At 45.6% G+C, this 18779-nt stretch overlaps 1 protein-coding gene across 3 annotated transcripts in view; it reads left to right on the forward strand.

Moving 5' to 3' along the window:
• Window positions 1-18779, forward strand: part of VAV2 (vav guanine nucleotide exchange factor 2) — a 304801-nt gene that overhangs the window by 236306 nt on the left and 49716 nt on the right. For 2 of the 3 annotated variants that reach the window (XM_065418652.1, XM_065418654.1), the window contains exons 5-7: window positions 8738-8840; window positions 14352-14450; window positions 17746-17814. In XM_065418652.1, coding sequence (XP_065274724.1) covers window positions 8738-8840; window positions 14352-14450; window positions 17746-17814 — 271 coding nt within the window. Of the gene's footprint in view, window positions 1-8737; window positions 8841-13497; window positions 13513-14351; window positions 14451-17745; window positions 17815-18779 lie in introns of all 3 variants that reach the window. The other variant, XM_065418653.1, reaches the window with a different exon arrangement.

The raw sequence follows: 18779 nt of genomic DNA on the forward strand, positions 1-18779 counted from the left end.
GGAGAACCTACTTTATTAAATAGAAAAGGTAACTATCAATAAGCGTAGACCCAGGTTTGTGTTTTGTGTTTTCTTTTGTATTGTTCCCATTTGTTCGCACCACACTCTCTTGTTTCTAGCTAAATCTTTCTTAAATTAACCTACTTTTGTTTATTAGAAGTGCTCATGAGTGCGGTGCATTTTACAGGAGTGGTGGTTTAAGGTGAAACTGGTAATCTGCAGTACACTGCTCCTTCGGGAGCAGAGGATTTGGATTTCCTGTGAGTAGCCGGTGTTAGGAGCTGGGTATCCCAGGGGAAAGCTTCAAAGGGACTCGGGGACTGGGGTACACCTCCTATTAACCTGCAAGGCGGAAACTGGGCTGGCATAGCCCAGAGGAGAGCGTCTGGAAGGCTGGCAGAGTTAGGGAGCTGACACCCACATAGGCAAGATACCATCACACTGGAGGCAGAGGATAACAATGTGACTCTGTCCTGGGTGCCCCCAGAGCCGTCACAGGCCCGTAGGAACCTGAACCCCATTTCAATGAGACTTAGGTTCCTATGGTCTTAAATCACTTTTGAAAACAGGAATGAGGCTCTTTTGAAAATTTTACCTCAGATCCTCAGCTAGCTTAACATTGCACGTCTCTGACTGAATCAATGGAGTGATGCTATTTATGCCATCCGAGCGTCTGGCCATTGTTCATTGTCACCGTGATGCCGTGTTATTAAGTTGCCACAGACTAAAATCTTCTTGATGTATTTTTTTTAATAGTGGTCTATTTCCAACTGGGGCACATGACTTGCAAAGATCGATGAAAATCAATATGCGAAAAGCACTGATGTCAACAGTAATATACAAAGCAGAAAGATTCTACAACCTACAGTCTGTCCTGGGAGATTCTGTCCAATCTACACGTTTGATAGTTCTCCACAAGAATAGCAGTCCCTCTCCACTTCTCAGCAAAGGTTTAAAAGGAATTTTTTTTCATAAATAAGGTCCTGAGACTTCATTATTGTAATACCAGCACTGCTTGCTGATTGGAGCTTCTCTAGAACTTTGCATTTACGGATCTGTCTTAAATGACAGACTCGAATTGCTTCCCACCATCTCTCCTGTGATGTGGGTATCGTCATCCCCATTCTACAGACGAGGAAATTGAGGCACAAAGAGGTTAAATAACTTGCCAAAGATCACACAGCAAGTCTGTCGCAGAGCTGGGAATAGAACCCCAGTGTTCTTATTCCTGATCTCTTCTAACTACAGGATCATCCTTCGCTTTTACGAAGTGCTGGGCTGCATTAGGAAGCGTGAGCATTAGTGATCAACGGGAAAAGCCACAGGTGTCAAATTAAGCAAACAAAATTCCTGTTGAGGTGTTAATGGACCGTTCTGGAGCTTTTAATCATGTTAATCACTGTTATCAGTGAGTCTGCTTGTGTGAGTAACCGCTACATGCATTTCTCTCAGCGGCTCCCACACACAATTCTGTCATTGTTAGTGTCTCTTCTGGTTCTTAGTGGGAATTAGCAATGTTCCCTCGTCCCCTAAATTCCGACGCTTCAGCCCCAGTATGGATTCATCTAACTGATGCTTGTGTTTCTCAGTGTTTGTGCCGACTCCAGGGCTGTTGTGTATTAAGGCTGTTGCAGCCTGTCATTCAGAGAATGCTTTGCACTTTGATATTAGGAGCATAATTGCAGTGCAAGACCCCAGTCTTAGTTTGAGGGAGGGCTTGTCTGTCTTGCCAGCGTCCCTTAACGCTGAGAGAGATGGGCTGAATGGAGGAGGCCGGAAGGGGGAGTTCTGAGCCTCTGTGCATTGGGGTTCTTGAGCCACTGGGCCTGTGGGGACAATCTAGTCCTAATGACGTTGCTGCTAGTCAGTGGCTGTAAAAGCCAGCAGGGTGCTTATGGTCAAGGGTGGGAACCTTCGCAAGAAGCCGATTCAGAGGATTAAAGAAGAAAGGAGGGGAAACTCTGGGAGAAATACACTGGAATGAATGTGGGGATGGAAGAGTCAAACCCTCAGTGAAAATAAATCACAGAATCAACTTTTACCCTATGTGATATTTACACTCCATTGTCTGTAACATGTTATGTGAATCACTGTTCATTCTGTATTCAGCGTCCCACGCTCAGTGGCTGGTCCACCAAGGATGGGAGCCTGCTATTGCTTCCACCTAGAGGAATGACTCCTTTAGTGTCAAAAGGTAGAGACTCATGTTTTTAGTGCCTGAAGGCCTGGCTTCAGTTCCTGGTGGTGGACAATACACATGTAAAATGACTTTAAAAAAACCAGGTTTCCGAGTGGTCGCCGTGTCAATCTGTATCGGCAAAAAGAACGAGGAGTACTTGTGGCACCTTAGAGACTAACACATTTATTTGGGCATAAGCTAAAAAAAAACCAACCCTGAAGTCCCACCCCCTCCTGATTTCATTTGGTGTAAACTGCCACATGGATTTCTCATTATGAAACCTTGGCCTGACTTTCAAAGGTGCTGAGCATCAGCATCTCCTTGTGACTTCGGTGGGTGGTGTGGGTACTCAGTACCGTGGACATTAACCCATCTGTGACTTTCAGCCAACTTTTAACTCAGGAAGGCCACCCCACTCATTCATGTGGTTGTGGTTTACTCCTTGGCCTTAATCAAAGGGAGAACTTAATCCTCGACCTGGGGAGCTAGGAGTTAAATGCTGGTTGCTGGAGAGTGGAGTTGGGCGGGGGAGGTTTGTATAGTAGGTTGTCCAATGTTAGCTGCAGTGAAGGGCTTTCTTCCTCATTATGTCTGCTTCCCACAGCTTGCGCCCTTGGTGGTGACACCCTGGTTGTTGCTTGCCTTGTTCTATTTCTCTACCTAACATCAGGCTCGTACAGGGGCTGTCAAGAAAAGCTCTTAAGGGATAAATGGCGGCCCCATGCCATCTATCTAGAGCAAGTTAACGACGCTGTCTCTTCTGTTGATCCTTGGGGGCTTTGGCAGCAGGCTGGCAGAGCTCTGTCACCAGCGTTGAGACTTCCCAGCATTTAAAGTTCTGTGTGTTACTGAGAGCTGGGCCTCATGAGGCTGGGAGACTATCAGTCAGTCTGTCTACGTTTTGGGCCCAAGTGACCAGGAGACATTTGATCTACAGTGTTGGTTTTGTTCCAGTCGTTCCCTGTGGTCAGGATGCATGTTAGAGTGAGGACTGCAGGGAAGCCAGCGGCAGGGCAGGAGCTGGAAACAGAACGATGCGCTGGCACCGAACACCGAGACTTCTAGTCGTGGTGGTGCAGTAGACGTGGGTGCTGGGCTGGCAACGTTCGGGGGCTTCACACGGGGCGCTTTTGTCTTTGTCACCCAGTCCATCGTCCTGCTGGCTGATAGAAGAAATAGCAGGTGCGATATTAACTCAACCATAAGCTTCCTAATGACTTTCCAGCCACCAGAATGATGTATGGCGATGCAGCTAGAAATCTGATGGGTGCCGGCTGGAATGGAAGATAAATCGGGAATCTGGAGGTAGTCGCTCTGGCTGAGGAGAAGAGCTCAGAATACAAATATTGGGACAGATAATAACTGCAGCGACGACGCTTGGAAAAAGGGAAGATGGATCGCTGGCTATTAGTGGGTAGTATAGCAGCTACAACGTATCGCTTGGTAGGAACAGAGTTGATGCAGCACACTGGTGCATTTATTTAAAAACATACTTTTATTGACTACATCTCTATTTAGAAATGGAAATAATGGCATGTAAAAGAGAAATAAAACCCACTTTTGCAAATATTTTCAGTCTTGTTGTCTGGCCAGCCCTGATCCTGAGTTGGATTTTGTGTCTATCTTATTCTCTCCTTCTGTGTTGCAAGGCATTGGGACTTTTGCTGAGCCTACAGTATTTGGCTCCTCTCTACGTGGTCCCTTCTATTTCTGGCAGAAGGAGATGTTCCTCACACAGCTAAGAATGTTTGTTTGCCCTCTTCAAAGCTGTTCTGAAAGCAGGCCTCTCAGTCAACTATGATTCTGCAGAATATCACATTATTCTCTGTGCCTCTTAGCTACCTCTGCATTGATGTGTTAGCATCTTTGGCTGGGTCAGTCAGCAGTTTGCTTCGAGTTTCATCCTGGAGAGTTGTTTATATTTTTTCTAGGGAGAGTTAAAATAATTCAAATCCAGGCTTCTAAAAATACATTGCCTAGCACAGAGACAAGTCAGAAATCGCTCAGGGGGTGGACTCAGCCATTGTTCAACCCAGATTCTTCTCTTTGGAAGATATTGAAGGTCAAAGACCATTTTACCCACAAATCTGGTATTTTACACTAAGCTTAGTGCAGGTAACTATTACTGCAGCCTAAAAGAAGCAGGGTGGATTTGCTTAGATTGCAAGCCCTTCAGTCCAGGGATTATTATTGTTGTTGTTATTATTATTATTATTATTTATTCTATTATTTGTATTACCATGTTTGTACAGTGCCTAGCACAGTGCATCGCTGATCAGTGACTGGTACATGCTACCTCAGTATAAATAATACATCAGAATAACTGAGATCAGCATTTAGCCTCTTTTAGGCCTGGTCTACACTACCCGCCTGAATCGGCGGGTAGAAATCAACCTCTCGGGGATCGATTTATCGCGTCCCGTCAGGACGCGACAATCGATCCCCGAATCGACGCTCTTACTCCACCAGCGAAGGTGGGAGTAAGAGCCGTCGACGGGAAGCCGCGGAGGTCGATTTTGCCGCCGTCCTCACAGCGGGGTAAGTCGGCTGCGATACGTCGAATTCAGCTACGCTATTCGCGTAGCTGAATTTGCGTATCTTAAATCGACCCCCCCCCTGTAGTGTAGATGTAGCCTTAGATTTACTGAGCCACTGAATGAAACAAACCCTGTAAATCCAAAGCCCATGTTTCTTTGATCTTCTGTGTGTGTGTGTGTGTGTGTGTGTGTGTGTGTGTGTGTGTGTGTGTGTGTGTTTCTGTGTGTGTGTGTGTAAAGTAAAAGAAATATGTTTAAAATCAAGCTGAGGCCAGGTTCATGTTTCTAGTTAAATATCACCAATCCCAAGTGTTCAAAAATCATGAGATTGGTGTAAAAATCATGAGACTTTTACAAAATGTTGGTTTCTTCTTATTTGCCTTCTGCTTTCCCCCCCATAAGTCTTTAGGGTGCACTTGAGTTGTGTTTTCAAGTTTTTCTCACAACCATCAAGGTAGAAACTCACTCTGTAACAATGAAAACTGAGATTTGCATGTATTCACATGACTCCAGGAGCTGGGGCTTTAAGAAACACACCAAAAATCACAAGACTCACGGTAAAATCATCGGAGTGGGCAATGACTATTTGAATGTGGCTGTCATCTCTGTGTCTTCCTCTTGCATCCTGATTTCCCCAGTTGTGTCCACCCCGTTGGACCTGTGGACGTGTGTAGAGTCCCATGAAAGTCAGCGGGGCCCCATGCATGTGCAGGAGCACATCCATATGGATCTGACTCCAGATCTGGGATCTGTGTCTGCACAGAACCTAGCAGCACAGTGAGGCCCAATCAGAGTCTCTGTGCACTGCCATAATAATTATATTTATTAATAAAAAATAACAATAAAGATCTGTTGCTTAAATATAGTCTCTTTGTGTGCTGCTCTCCCCTCCGCCTGAACCTTCCTTGTTCCTCTGGCTGTGTAGGGATCTTCTCTAGCATTTCAATGACTTGTGCAAGCAAAGGTTGCCAGAGCATAGCTTTGAACACAGGATGCGTGATTCTATCACACACAGCGTTTAAAGAAAGTATTGGCACAGAGCGGCAATATTTCCCCTTGTGCTACAAGAAACAAAGCTTTGTGTTTCAGTTGCAAGATTGCCACAAGCGTTTCTGAGTTAAAAGAAAGGGAAAGGACACAGTTCCGATGCCCTTTTGGAAGTTTACAGCTCAGGCAACTGTTAGCTTAAACTTGACCTGACAGTTCAAGGTCTCAGAGCCACATCGCTGTTTTTAACCCTGTAGAATTTATTAAGCCCATTAACACTTATAATTAGGCTTGGAAGGAGTAGATTTTTATTGGTAATCGTCGATTTTCCCCGTTCACACAGAAACTGATGACAAAATATTTTCTTTGCTGATGATCAAAATGTACAGATAGGTAAAGAAAGACAAGTGCTGCTTGAGAACTTGTTAGAGTTTGATTTAAGGACATTGACGCTGTATAGTTTGATATGTGATGTTGACAATTTGGGTTATATAAAGCTTTAACTTTTTCAATTTCAGTGTCTACTGTCATTAAACAATAATCATCTGGACCCCCTCCCGCACCACCCCCAATAAATGCCCACAACTGTGAAAATTTAAATTGATTAAAAAATGCTTAAAAAATAAACATTGATGTTACCCGTCAAAATTATTTAAAAAAAATAAAACCTTAATTGTGCCAAGCCTACTTATAATTATGCGTCGGGATACGGACGGCTTTGGGAATGTGGGTAACAGAGTGTAAGTGTGGTATCAGACATATAGGAGATGGTCAGAGTAATAGATATTTAGCAACAGATATTTAGCAACTGAAAAATAAGACTGTAAAAAATCTACACAGAATTATTTTTCTGCTGCTCAGAGTCGCTCATTCTCTCTCTGTGGGGTATGTGTATGTGTCAATGAGTAAAGTCTAGATTCTAAGCTCTTCAGAGCCGGGTCTGTGTTTTAATATGTGTTTGTACATCAGCTACTACAGGCAGGTCCCAGCCCCATCTGCGGCCTTTGACTGCAGTTACAGTGCCAATACTACCAATAAAGAGCGTATGAGCTACAGCTCCAGGCCCCCCTGTGGGCCAGATTGATCCCTGGTGTACATGAGGGCAAATCTGTTGGAGCCAATGGAGCTGGCCCAGGTCTGAATTTGGCACCGTGGATAAAATGCGAGATCCATCAGCTGGTGTAAGTTGGCTTAGATCCATCTGAGGCAATGGAGCTACGCTGATCGATAGTAGCTCAGGGTCTGAGCCGGTGTTTACTAAGTGGAATAGGAATAAATGGCCAATTGCTTCATGTGCTGTCAGTTCATCAGCACCGTGGGGCAGCTGAAAGAGTAACCAAGTGTCAAGAACATTGATCCTGTTTCTTTCATCCGCTTCATAGCGAAAAAGCAACTGGGTGCACATCTGTGTTTTCAGGTGCCTCGTCAGCCGTGTGCATTTCCCCCAAGCCAGTCGGAAGGCAACAGTTTCTGGAGGAATGAGCACAGGGCTGGGAGTGAGGAGGACTTGTGGTCTAATGCTGCCTCTGCCACCGATTCCCTGTGTGACCTTGGGCATGTCCCCTCACCTCTCAGTCGGTTTCCCCATATGTAAAATGGAGTAATAATGCTGTTCGGGGCAGGGACTCTCACTCGGTGTTTCTATAGTACCCTGCATCTTGGCCCCGATCTTGGCTGTAGCCTGTCTACACTGCACACTAAGCCCAGGTCTGTGGGACCCAGCCTTGTAGACCTGATGTTCCCAAGCCTATGCTTGAGCGTCCACACTGCATTGTAAACCTGGATTTACCATTGCTGGACCCAGGTCTCTCAGTCATGCTAACACATCCATACTGTACTATGCCGGCCTTCTGGTTCGGGTCTGCGGCTTGAGCTGCATCCACACTCCAAAGTGACAGGGCTTGGAACCAAGTCACGGTGGGACTTGGGCTCTGACCCACCTGCCTAGCAGGGTCCTGAGTGCTTGCTGACCTGAGTCAGGCTGATCTGTGTGTGGACAGAAGAGGGCCTTGGGCTCCACCCTGAGTCAGAGCCCGGGCTTAGTGTGCAGTGTCCACATCTCCTGGGAGGTCAGACTGGATGATCACAATGGTCCCTTCTGCTCTTGGAATCGATGAATCTGTGAGCCTCCCAGGGGTGTTGGCAGGACTGATTAACTGATGTCTGCCCAGTGCTTAGAACAGACAAAGTGCTATAAATAGCTGCAGTGTTTGGGGCCAGGAGGGAGCCAGCGTCTTTCGATGTTTGAAATAGGCTGGTTGGTTAGAAGTAATACAGCTGTGGAGTTTGACCTTAGACACTGGTGTAAATGTAGGTGTCATTTGGGTTGCAGTAGTGCCCAAAGGCCCCAGCTAAAAGCGCAAACACTTAGCGAGATGGTCCCTGTCCGGGAAAGCTCCCAGTCTAATAAAGAAGACAGACAAAAGCAGGGGAGGGAAATAAAAGTGCACAGAGAAGTCAAATGAGCTGCCCAAGGCAGAGCAAAGAGTAGAACCCAGAGCTCCTGACTCCCACTCCAGTTTCCTATCCACTAGACCATGCTACCTCGTGATGATGGCTACGGTCCCTGGGCTTACACTGCAAAGTGTTTTGCATCGTTCCAGCATCTGAGTGGGAGGTGTGGAGGTGAAATCATACTGCGGTAGCTGATACCAAAAAAGTGCCTCCTTAATGCAAAATGGGAAAGAGAAATGAGGAGGGATAGCTCAGTGATTTGAGCATTGGCCTGTTAAACCCAGCGTTGTGAGTTCAATCCTTGAGGGGGCCACTTAGGGATCTGGGGTAAAAATCAGTACTTGGTCCTGCTAGTGAAGGCAGGGGGCTGGACTCGATGACCTTTCAAGGTCCCTTCCAGTTCTAGGAGATAGGATATCTCCATTAATTTGTTTATTTAATTTTATTTACATTACAGTTTTTTGGGTTTTCTCCCTCTTCCCCCTCCCCCATTCTTTACTGGAAGCTGTGGCTCGCTTGCATAATCTACCTATAGTGAATGTATCCTCTGTATTTCTAAATCCTCTTGTTTTCCTTTCAGTGAACATGATCTGGGGGAGGATATTTACGACTGCGTCCCCTGTGAAGATGAAGGCGATGATATCTACGAAGATATCATCAAAGTGGAAGTTCAACAACCTATGGTAACAATTGATGCATTTTAAATGCCATATCTTGAAGGGGGTTTAAAAACAAACATGTAGTGCACCCACTGATGAAAGATAATGATCTCAAACTTGTTCTGAGTCATTCCTTGGAAATGAGCTGGGGGGCAGGGGAAAGGGAGACAGTGAGAAGAGAGATCAAGCTGATCCTGTAGGGTTTCTCAAAGGCTTTCCATGGTGCTGTCAGCTAAAGGATGGGCAGAAAGAAGTTCTAAGAAATCCCTGTTGTAAAGGAAGTGCAACAATAGTAACTCGCTGCTGAGTCAAAGCAGTGTGTGTCACGTCATCCCTTTCGAAGGCGAGAGATGGGACTCATACCTGCACAATTAGCCTGTTGTGTGTCTCACACTGCAAGTATTCTTAGATCCAGGAGAGAGTTGGCAGATATTTGCAATGAAGATGTAGTTTTTCTATTGGGTATTTTTACTGTACCACTTAAGATCTACCTGCTCTGGTATATTCTAAGGCTGAGACTTACAAAGCTGCCTAGGAGGGTTGGATGCCTGACTCCCTGAATTAATTTTAATGGGTATTTGAGCATCCAAATCCATTAGTCAGCTTTGAAAGTCGCAGCCAAAAGCTACACGAGGTTGGGAATTGTAACAGGGCTCTAGGCTTTAAGGGCCCATGGACACCAATGGAAAGGCTCATGTTGATTTCAGTGGGCCTTGCATCAGTCCCTATTGCTTCTGTGGTACCAAGCTTTGTCAGGAATCTTTCAGGAATGAAATTCTCCCCTGTGCAGAGGGGTCAGGACAACGCCAACCAACCACGTAAGTCCTATTTTGAGGACTTAAGTGCTGCCTACGTTACTCTGCATGGCGGAGAATTTCTCCCTTAGAGCATTTACTCTGTGAACAAAGCGGTGTGTTGTCTAGGAACAGAGGGGTATATTACACTGATTGCACATGGAAAATGTTCTCCTGGAGCATGCTACCAAATAATTAGTATCATGAAAAAGGAAAAAAGCCAAGGAGGCTCTTTTCCCAGCTAAACGTTTAGATGCACTACATTTGTTGTTTCTGCTGGTGCAAAATTTCAAGAGAACTCATCACTGGAGCATGAATATCCATCTTCTTGAGATTCAGTTGAAATTCTTCCACCCCCCGGGATCCGTGTAGATTCTAATTACTGTCTTCTGGCTGCACACTACAGCTGCCAAGATTCATAACTCTGGGAGAAAGCAGGATAAGTGGACAAGTTCACTAGTCAATTAAATTCCCTGAGTGAGACCTGTAATCGTAAATCACAGATTGCTGCAGCTGGCAATCGGCGGTGTGGGTTGGCAAGAACTTCGCTTCGCAGAGTCCGAGTGAGCCCAGGATGCAAACTCTGTCGTTGAGCTGCCAGGAAAGTGTGCTCTGATCTCTCCTCAGTTCTACCCCTGGTGTAACTCATTGACGTCGACGGAGAGTCTGCTAGTTCAATTGGGATCAGAATCAGAGTCTCTGAAGGCCCAGCCTTGAGAGGTTGCACCCATAAGTCAGTGCCAATTGAGGGGGCTCAGCAACGCCCAGGGTCAGGTCTTGAGGCTGTTTCTGTGCTAAGCACCGTGATAAAGGAATTCCCAGTGGTGCTAGTTCTGGGTTAGCTGCACTGATCTTAGCACTGGTGGAAACACCAGTAGCTACTGGCATTTTTATCACTAAGGCTATGTCTACACTACAAGTTAGGGCTGTGATTCCCAGCTCCCCTAGACATACTCTCATCTGAGCTAGGGCACTAAAAGTTATAGTGTAGCTGCAGTAACAGAGGCAGCAACGGCACAGTACAAGCTGCCGCGAGTACATACCTCCGGGGTTCAGGCGGGTTGTACTCAGGGCAGCTAGCCCGCGCTGCCACGGCCACACGACTATTTTTAGTGCACTAGCTCAGATGAGAGCTAGCGTGAGTGTGGCTACACAAGCTGGGAATCAGACCCCCAGCTCAAAGTGTAGATGCAACCTAAGACATCCACCCGCAGAAGCTTTATTTGCACTAGGACTTCTACTGATGCCGTTAGTGGGATTTTTGGGGTAGAATTCCCTAGTGCAAGTAAGGTTAAAATGAAGGAAAACCTCCCCACTTGTGATTCCCCCAGATTTCTGGAAGCAATCTGTGCCTGACATGCTTCTTGTAAAATCCTGGAATTCGTTCACACTGGTTGTGATAGCCCATTTTGCATATTTCATATTTACAACCTCAGATTTTGTTATGCTGTCCTGAATATTGTTATGAATGGCTGATTAATAAAAGCTTTAGCCTCGGATTTAAAAATCCAATAAACCATTTCCCTTCCCTCAGTATCTTCGAAGTAACTGCTGAATGCTTTCAGGTTAATGCATGTTGGTAAAATGTGAAGATGTCAATAAAAAATGCAAGTTAAAAGATGCCAACCAAATATATACATCCATGCATGCTGTCGTTCCCAAGCAGGATTCTGCTCCCATCAGAGGTTTAATTTGCTTTTAAATGGGTGTAACAAGTGTGAGATTTGTTTTTATAGCTTTCCAAGGACTTCAAGGAAGGTGGTTATTGGAAGGCTTAGAATCAGACTGATGTTTTAAAGGTGCGGCCCCCTGCTGGCTCTCTCAGCTCCATGCTGTTTTTCTCATGCCTGAGGCTTTGATGCACCTCTCTGTTAGCCCAAGATCTCAACTTGTGTCCTATCACCACCGTTTTGAGAACAGTGTGATGATGCAAGTTGCAGGTTTTGTGTATATAGCCTCGGTTCAGCAGAAGGTGCAGCCTCACTTAGGCTGATTCCCGGGGCAAGGTGGAGTTTGCAGCTATCGTAGCCTGTGCCGCTGCAGCCCGTGCTATCCATGGCTGCTACAATATTTTTAGTGCGCTGGTGCAAACTGGGAGTCACACCCCTAGCTCATAGTGTAGACGTAACCTAAAGACATTCAGCCCGTTGAACTAATGGGGACTTGGGAAGGAAGTGCTATTAGCTGATTAGGTGCAAACCCTGGCTTGTCCCCAGCCACATTGAGGCCGGAATTTTCGGCTGGGTTCGGCACTCCCAGCTGGAGCTGGGTTTTCTGAAGCGCTCAGCACGTTGGGTGTGGGGCTTTTTTGAACATCTGGTCTCAGTTGTGGATGCTGAGCAGCCTCCACCATGTAGGGTGGCAACCAACGGGATCTTGCAGCAAGGGGAAACAATATCCCAGCCACCTAAAAATGACCTTTTAAGCAACAGCCACCTTCCCGGAGGCCCCCTTCAAAAAAAAAAAAAAAAAAGACTCGATTGTTCTCAAGGAAAATTCGAACAGTAAGCTCCTTAAGACACTCGCAAAGTGCCCTGAAGTGAGAGACTTAGCGGGTGTGTCTACACTGCCCCTGAGAGCGAAAGCCCTGCTCCGCAGACTTGTGTTAGCAGGGCTCCCACTAGCTTGCTCAAAATAGCTGTGTAGATGTTGCTTTGGCATTGTGGCTTGGGCTGTCAAGCCCAACCCTCCAGCCGCTGCCCTGCCAGACTCAAGAGCCCAAGTCACGTCGTCTACACCAGTGCTCCTCAAAGTCGGGCCGCCGCTTGTTCAGGGAAAGCCCCTGGCGGTCCGGGCCAGTTTGTTTACCTGCCGTGTCCGCAGGTTCAGCCGATCGCGGCTCCCACTGGCTGCAGTTTGCTGCTCCAGGCCAGTGGGGGCTGCTGGAAGCGGCGTGGGCTGAGAAATGTGCTGGCCATCCTTCCCGCAGCCCCCATTGGCCTGGAGCGGCGAACCGCGGCCAGTGGGAGCTGCGATCAGCCAAACCTGTGGATGCGGCAGGTAAACAAACTGGCCCGGCCCGCCAGGAGCTTTCCCTGAACAAGCGGCAGACCGGCTTTGAGAAGCACTGGTCTACACAGCCATTTTTAGAGCGCTAGCACAAGCCCCACTAACACAAGTGTGTGGACTTGGGCTGGGAAGCTTGCTCCCAGGTGCGGTGTAGAGATACCCAAGGAGATCAGTCAGTTTGATTTATCCAAAAGAAGATCACAACGTGATTTGATAATGCGGAGGAAAATACTGGTTACTCAAAGGGCTCTTTAATTTAGTGGAGAAAGTCATGTTAAGAACCAATGGCTGGAAGTTAAAACCAGTTGAATTCTGGGAAAGTGTTTAGAAACAAGGCCTTTGTAACAGTGTGGGTGAGTAATCATGGGAGCAAACTACCAAAGGGAGTGATGGATTCTCCATCTTTTGAAGTCTTCGCATCAAGACTGGGTGCATTTCTGGAAGAGGTGCTCTGGCGGACATAAGTCATTGTGCTCAATATGGAGGTAACTGGATGATATTCTCTGGTCTAGTCTGTGTTATGTGGGAGGTCAGACTAAATGATCTAACGGTTCCTTCTGGCCTTATGATCTATGAATTCATAATTATGCCCTTTTTAATATTTTTAAACTTCATGCAGACACTGAAGGTCAGTGACTGACTCCGGTGAAGCTACCCTGATACACGCAGGCTGAAGATCTGGTCCAATGTTTTCTTAGCTCCTGACTTCCCTTCCTTCTCTTTAGCAAAAGCATAAAGTTCTTTATTTTTATGATAGCAGCCTGTAATTTCGTCTAAATGTAGAGGAAAAATTGGTGGACATTTTAAAAAAAAAAGGCATTTTGTAATACCAAATGTATAATGTTAATTGGTTTTGCTTATATTTCTGCATGCTTCAGATTAGATATATGCAGGTAAGTAGGAGACAGTGACCAAAAGAGTTTGGTTTCTGTCTGGCCAATATGCTGTCTTGCACTCTTTCATATGGGTTGTACAAAGAGTGGTAATTCTCCCCTATTGCAGACTCATTACTGCTTAACCCCAAACATTCAAAAATCATGACTCTCGGCCCCATCCACAAATTATGAGATTGTGCTAAAGATCATGAGATTAAAAAAATACATTTGGGGTTATTTTGTATTTGTCTTCTGTTTTTTGAGCATTTTGGGGGGGTCATTGTTTCTAGCTTTTCTATGCAACCATGAGGGCTAGAATCTTAGCTTTCCTTTCTTCTAGAAAAGTAAGATTCTCAGATAATCACATGACTCCAGGAGCTGGGGCTTTAAGAAAAGCACCAAATATGAGAGTCGGGATAAAATCACGGGGGTTGGCAACACTGGTGACCCATACAAGTGTACCACGTAAGTCCCATTTAGGTACTTGTGAGCTTCACACAAGCAAACAAAATTAAAAAAAAAAAAAAGAGAGAGAGAGAGAGAGGGAGGCACTTTTTCTTTTGACTGACATCTTTTGGTTATAGTTCTCTATGTAAATTGTATAGTACATGCAAAGGGTGAAATTAAACCCAATGGGAGTTTTGCCATTAACTTCAGCGGAGCCAGGATTTCACCCAACGTTTTGCAGACAGAAATGGATCCCTTTCACATAAATGATTGAAAATTTGGTTTCTGGCTTCCTGAGCTTGTGTTGGTTGGGAGTTTGCTGTCACTGAATGACCCATTAAAGAACCACTGTAAGCAAGCAGGTTGAAACACTCTAAGGACACTCAAGAATGCATTGTTTATTTCTCTAGAAAATGGGAATGACAGAAGATGACAAAAGAAATTGCTGTTTGCTAGAAATTCAGGAAACCGAGGCCAAATATTACAAAACACTTGAAGACATAGAAAAGGTGAGAGCCGGCCTTCTTTCCTATCAGTACGTTTCATGTCAACAGCTTCAGGTTGCATTTGATCTTGCATTACTCTTGCTGGATTAGTTCTTGCTTCTGGAGCTCCATAGTACTGGGTGTTTGTGATAGAAGGCAGGACAGAAGCATTCAAATGTAAGCCCATGCTGGGTACCATAACGTGCATAAAAAAGGAGCCTATTTTATCTGATCACTGCATATTTAAAGTATACTTAAAAAACATCTTGTTATTTCAGAAGGGTGTTCACCCCACCCCCCATTCCAACCTCAGCTGTAAAATGCACTCATTTCTTTACGTGGCCAAGCACAATCTCCAGATAAGACTGACTTTTATAGATTTCTTATCACTCTTTGATCGCCATTGAATAATTTGAAAGAACCTATTTATTCCAGGCAGCTCTTGAAAATGCTGAAGCCATGCTGACTTGTCATTGAAACTAATTGGATTAAAAGTAACATTTCACGGCATGCAGTCACGGGCGTTAATTGGTTTTGATAAATTCTGGTGGCATTCTCTCTTTTAAAAGAACGAACACTTCAGCAACAGAAAGATGCAATGCATCCGACTGGAGGCTGGATAGTCTTTTCCCCTTCAGTGATTACAGATGAGTAGAATTAAAAAAAAGTCCAGCTATGATTTCTACTTCTTTTCCTTTCCCTTTAAAAATGTTTGCCTTTCTTACAAAGAAGCTCTGAAAGAGTCGCACAATTAAACAAGATTCCAGGCTTTTAAAGAGAGAGGCTTTGACGTTTATGTTAGTGATTGTACATAGTTCTTGTTCTTTGAAAACCACTATTAACCTTGTGTTTCAGCCCAAAGGAAGGGGTAAATTATTCCCTTGGTATGAACTATGAGAGTAGATTTTTTGCTGTGGCGGGGTTAAGGTCCTGTAATAAGCTATATTCTGTCTGTGGCCTGGTCCACACTAACCCCCCACTTCGAACTAAGGTACACAAATTCAGCTACGTTAATAACGTAGCTGAATTCGAAGTACCTTAGTTCGAACTTACCGCGGGTCCAGACGCGGCAGGCAGGCTCCCCTGTCGATGCCGCGTACTCCTCTCGCCGAGCTGGAGTACCAGCGTCGACGGCGAGCACTTCCGGGATCAATTTATCGCGTCTAGACAAGACGCGATAAATCGATCCCAGAAGATCGATTGCTTACAGCCGGACCAGGAAGTAAGTGTAGACCTGCCCTGTATGTTCTGTAGCTATGGACAGTGCAGACTTTCCCATTAATACCCATTGGTTCAGAAAAGCATCTCCAACGTAGTCATGTTACCTGCATTCTTCCAAGGCAAAAATTCAAGCTGACTGGGAGTTTTTCTACTAATCAAACAGCTAAAACGGATGCTGTTCGCCATCGCAACTGATGATTACTTTGTGAAAAAACTAGCAAGCCAACAACAGCAACAAAAAGAACCCCGCCCTCCACCCACATTGGATACAGACATACACCTCTACCCTGATATAACGCTGTCCTCGGGAGCCAAAAAATCTTACCGCGTTATAGGTGAAACCGCGTTATATCGAACTTGCTTTGATCCGCCGGAGCACGCAGCCCCGCCCCCCCGGAGCACTGCTTTACCGCGTTACATCCGAATTCGTGTTCTATCGGGTTGCGTTATATCGGGATAGAGGTGTACTATGTACTGTATGATGCTCAGGATCATGAATCATGCTTTTCCCCCCTCTCTGAGTGGCTAAGGTTTTAAATGGGGCAGGGTGCAAAAGCTAACAATAAGCATTCCAAAGAGCAGCAAACCGTAAACCAGCAAAGCTGTTGCTCTGACAAAGTGCAGGGCAGCTGGCAGTTTTAAGAGTTTAATTTGCATACATATTAACAATCATGAAGTGTTTTTTGTAGGTGTATCTATATCTGTATCTATAGAGCTCGATAGATATCTCTGTCTACAGAGTTAGCTAGATATGTACATATCTTGTGTATACATATAGGGCCACATTATACCCTCCTGAATATGGCTCCTCTTAATGGGGAGGAGTCCTTGTGGCACCTTAGAGACTAACAAATGTATTTGGGCATAAGCTTTCGTGGGCTAAAATCCACTTCATCGGATGCATGGAGTGGAAAATACAGTAGGCAGGTATAAATACACAGAACATGAAGTGGGTTCTAGCCCATGAAAGCTTATGCCCAAATAAATGTGTTAGTCTCTAAGGTGCCACAAGGACTCCTCATTGTTTTTGCTGATACAGACTCTCACGGCTACCCCGCTGAAACCTGTTAATGGGGAGGAATGCTCAGGGAGCAACTTCTAAAGGTAAAGCCAGGGTGTCTTTCCCGTCTCCCTAGCGTCTCTGCAGGCATTAATCCTTCCACAGCTCACTTGGCAGTGTTCCCTCTCCCTCTCAAGAGAGACAACTTAGTCCAGGGATTCTCAAACTTTTTTTGCGGGGACCTCTTTGGAAAATATTTCAGGCTGTGAAGATCCCCCCCTCCCCCCAAAGTGACTATCCCCCATAGCATGCCACCCTTACTTCTGCACTGGTGCTGGTGAGGACGCTGCCTTCAGAGCTGGGTGCCTGGCCAGCAGCCGGCTGCCCAGCTCTGAAGGCAGCATAGAAATAAGGGTAGCAATACCACAACCCCCCTACAATAGACTTGCAACCCCCTGTTGGCGTCAGGACCCCCAGTTGGAGAAACACTGACTTAGTCCACAGAGCGAGAATGTGCAGTTAATTTAAATTAACTGTATTCTAGCTCAGAGCTTCCTCCACGAGTGGGTGGTAAATGCCTTTGCTTTTCACTGTCGACGGGCTGGCTTGCAGCCCAGCTTTTAATTCCAGTGAAATCTTGTTCATGTTCTTGACAACCTGACCACCTCACAAAACATTTGTGGCATCCCAGTCCCAGACAGTCCAGCCCTACCCTCCACAGAGATGTGGCTGAGCATAAGCATAATGAGGCAGGTTGCATGATCCTTGCCCATGCTGTGGTTGGTTTTAGTAAATGTCTTGTCAGCAGGGCCGGCTCCAGGCACCAGCGGAGGGAGCACATACCTGGGGCGGCATTGCGTCCATTCTTGGGGCGGCACAGTCCGGGCGGCTTTTTTGTTGTTGTTGTTGTTGTTGCTTGGGGCAGCAAAAATGGTAGAGCCGGCCCTGCTTGTCAGTCTTATCCCTTGGCAAGTGTGAAAATTCACCAAGATTCCCCTCCAGACAGTGCAACCACTGCAACAATTTTCGCTTAAAAAAGAAAGAATCTTATTGTATTTGCTCATTTATTTTAATAAGTTTTCCATTTACCTCTTACAGAACTATATGAATCCATTAAAGCTGGTACTGACTCCACAAGAGATGGAATCTATTTTTATCAATTTGGAGGTAACAGAGTCTAAACATCATTGCTTAAATCTTTGCTCCTCTCAGATGCAGCTTATGCTTCATCCTGTTTAAGAAGCAGCATTCAGATTTCATGTATAATTCATTGCTTTAGTCGGTGTGGTTTCAGTTGTTATGGCCACAGAGCTTGGATTGGGCCCTTTAACGCTAAAGTGGAACTTAGGTATTGTATAAAGACAAGGACACAGTTTTACAACAAGGAAATTATTTTGCCCGTTCGTTCGTTCGTTCGTTCTTTCTTTCTTTCTTTCTGTCTGTCTGTTTCAGATAATGTCTGTTGTAAAGAATTACATACACACAGGAACAGGCAGTGTGGCTTAGTGAGTATCACACTAGACAGGGACTTGAGAGACAGGTTTTATACCCAGCCCTGCAACTGGCCTGCTTGGAGAACTCGGGCAGGTCACTTCACCTCATTAGCTCAGTCCCTATCTGTGAATTGGGGATAATGGTACCTTCCGCCTGTGTCAAGTGCTCTGAGATCTATGGGTGAAAAGTGCTATATAAATACTAGGTATTCTTGTTATGCATGTGCACACACAGCCTAGATTCCCCTCCAGTTTGATCCTGCCGTGACGCCATAATCCAGCATTTGAAGCTTTCATCTGTGTACAGCGAGGTTGACACAGGATCAAGTTCTGTTAGATGCTTATTGGGTGAAGATTCACCTCTGGGCAGAAAGCTAGCATAAGGCCTACATAGTATTTAAGTGCTACTTAAGGCAAGCTAGGCCCTGCCTAGTCCTCTTGCTAGCCCTCTTCTGGGGTGAGCTTCCCCCTTCATGCAGGGACCCCACTGAAGTCCAAGTGAATTCTGTGTTCAGCCTGCTTTCCAGATCTGATTTATGATCTGTTTTCTGATCTTTTGGTGTTTGACCTACCGATATCAGTCTCTGGCTGCTCCCCCACACCCAGCCTCCCACCCCTTCCCCGGACAGTCCAAGGAGA

The sequence above is a fragment of the Emys orbicularis genome, chromosome 18, assembly GCF_028017835.1.
Source record: "Emys orbicularis isolate rEmyOrb1 chromosome 18, rEmyOrb1.hap1, whole genome shotgun sequence".
Lineage (NCBI taxonomy): Eukaryota > Metazoa > Chordata > Testudines > Emydidae > Emys > Emys orbicularis.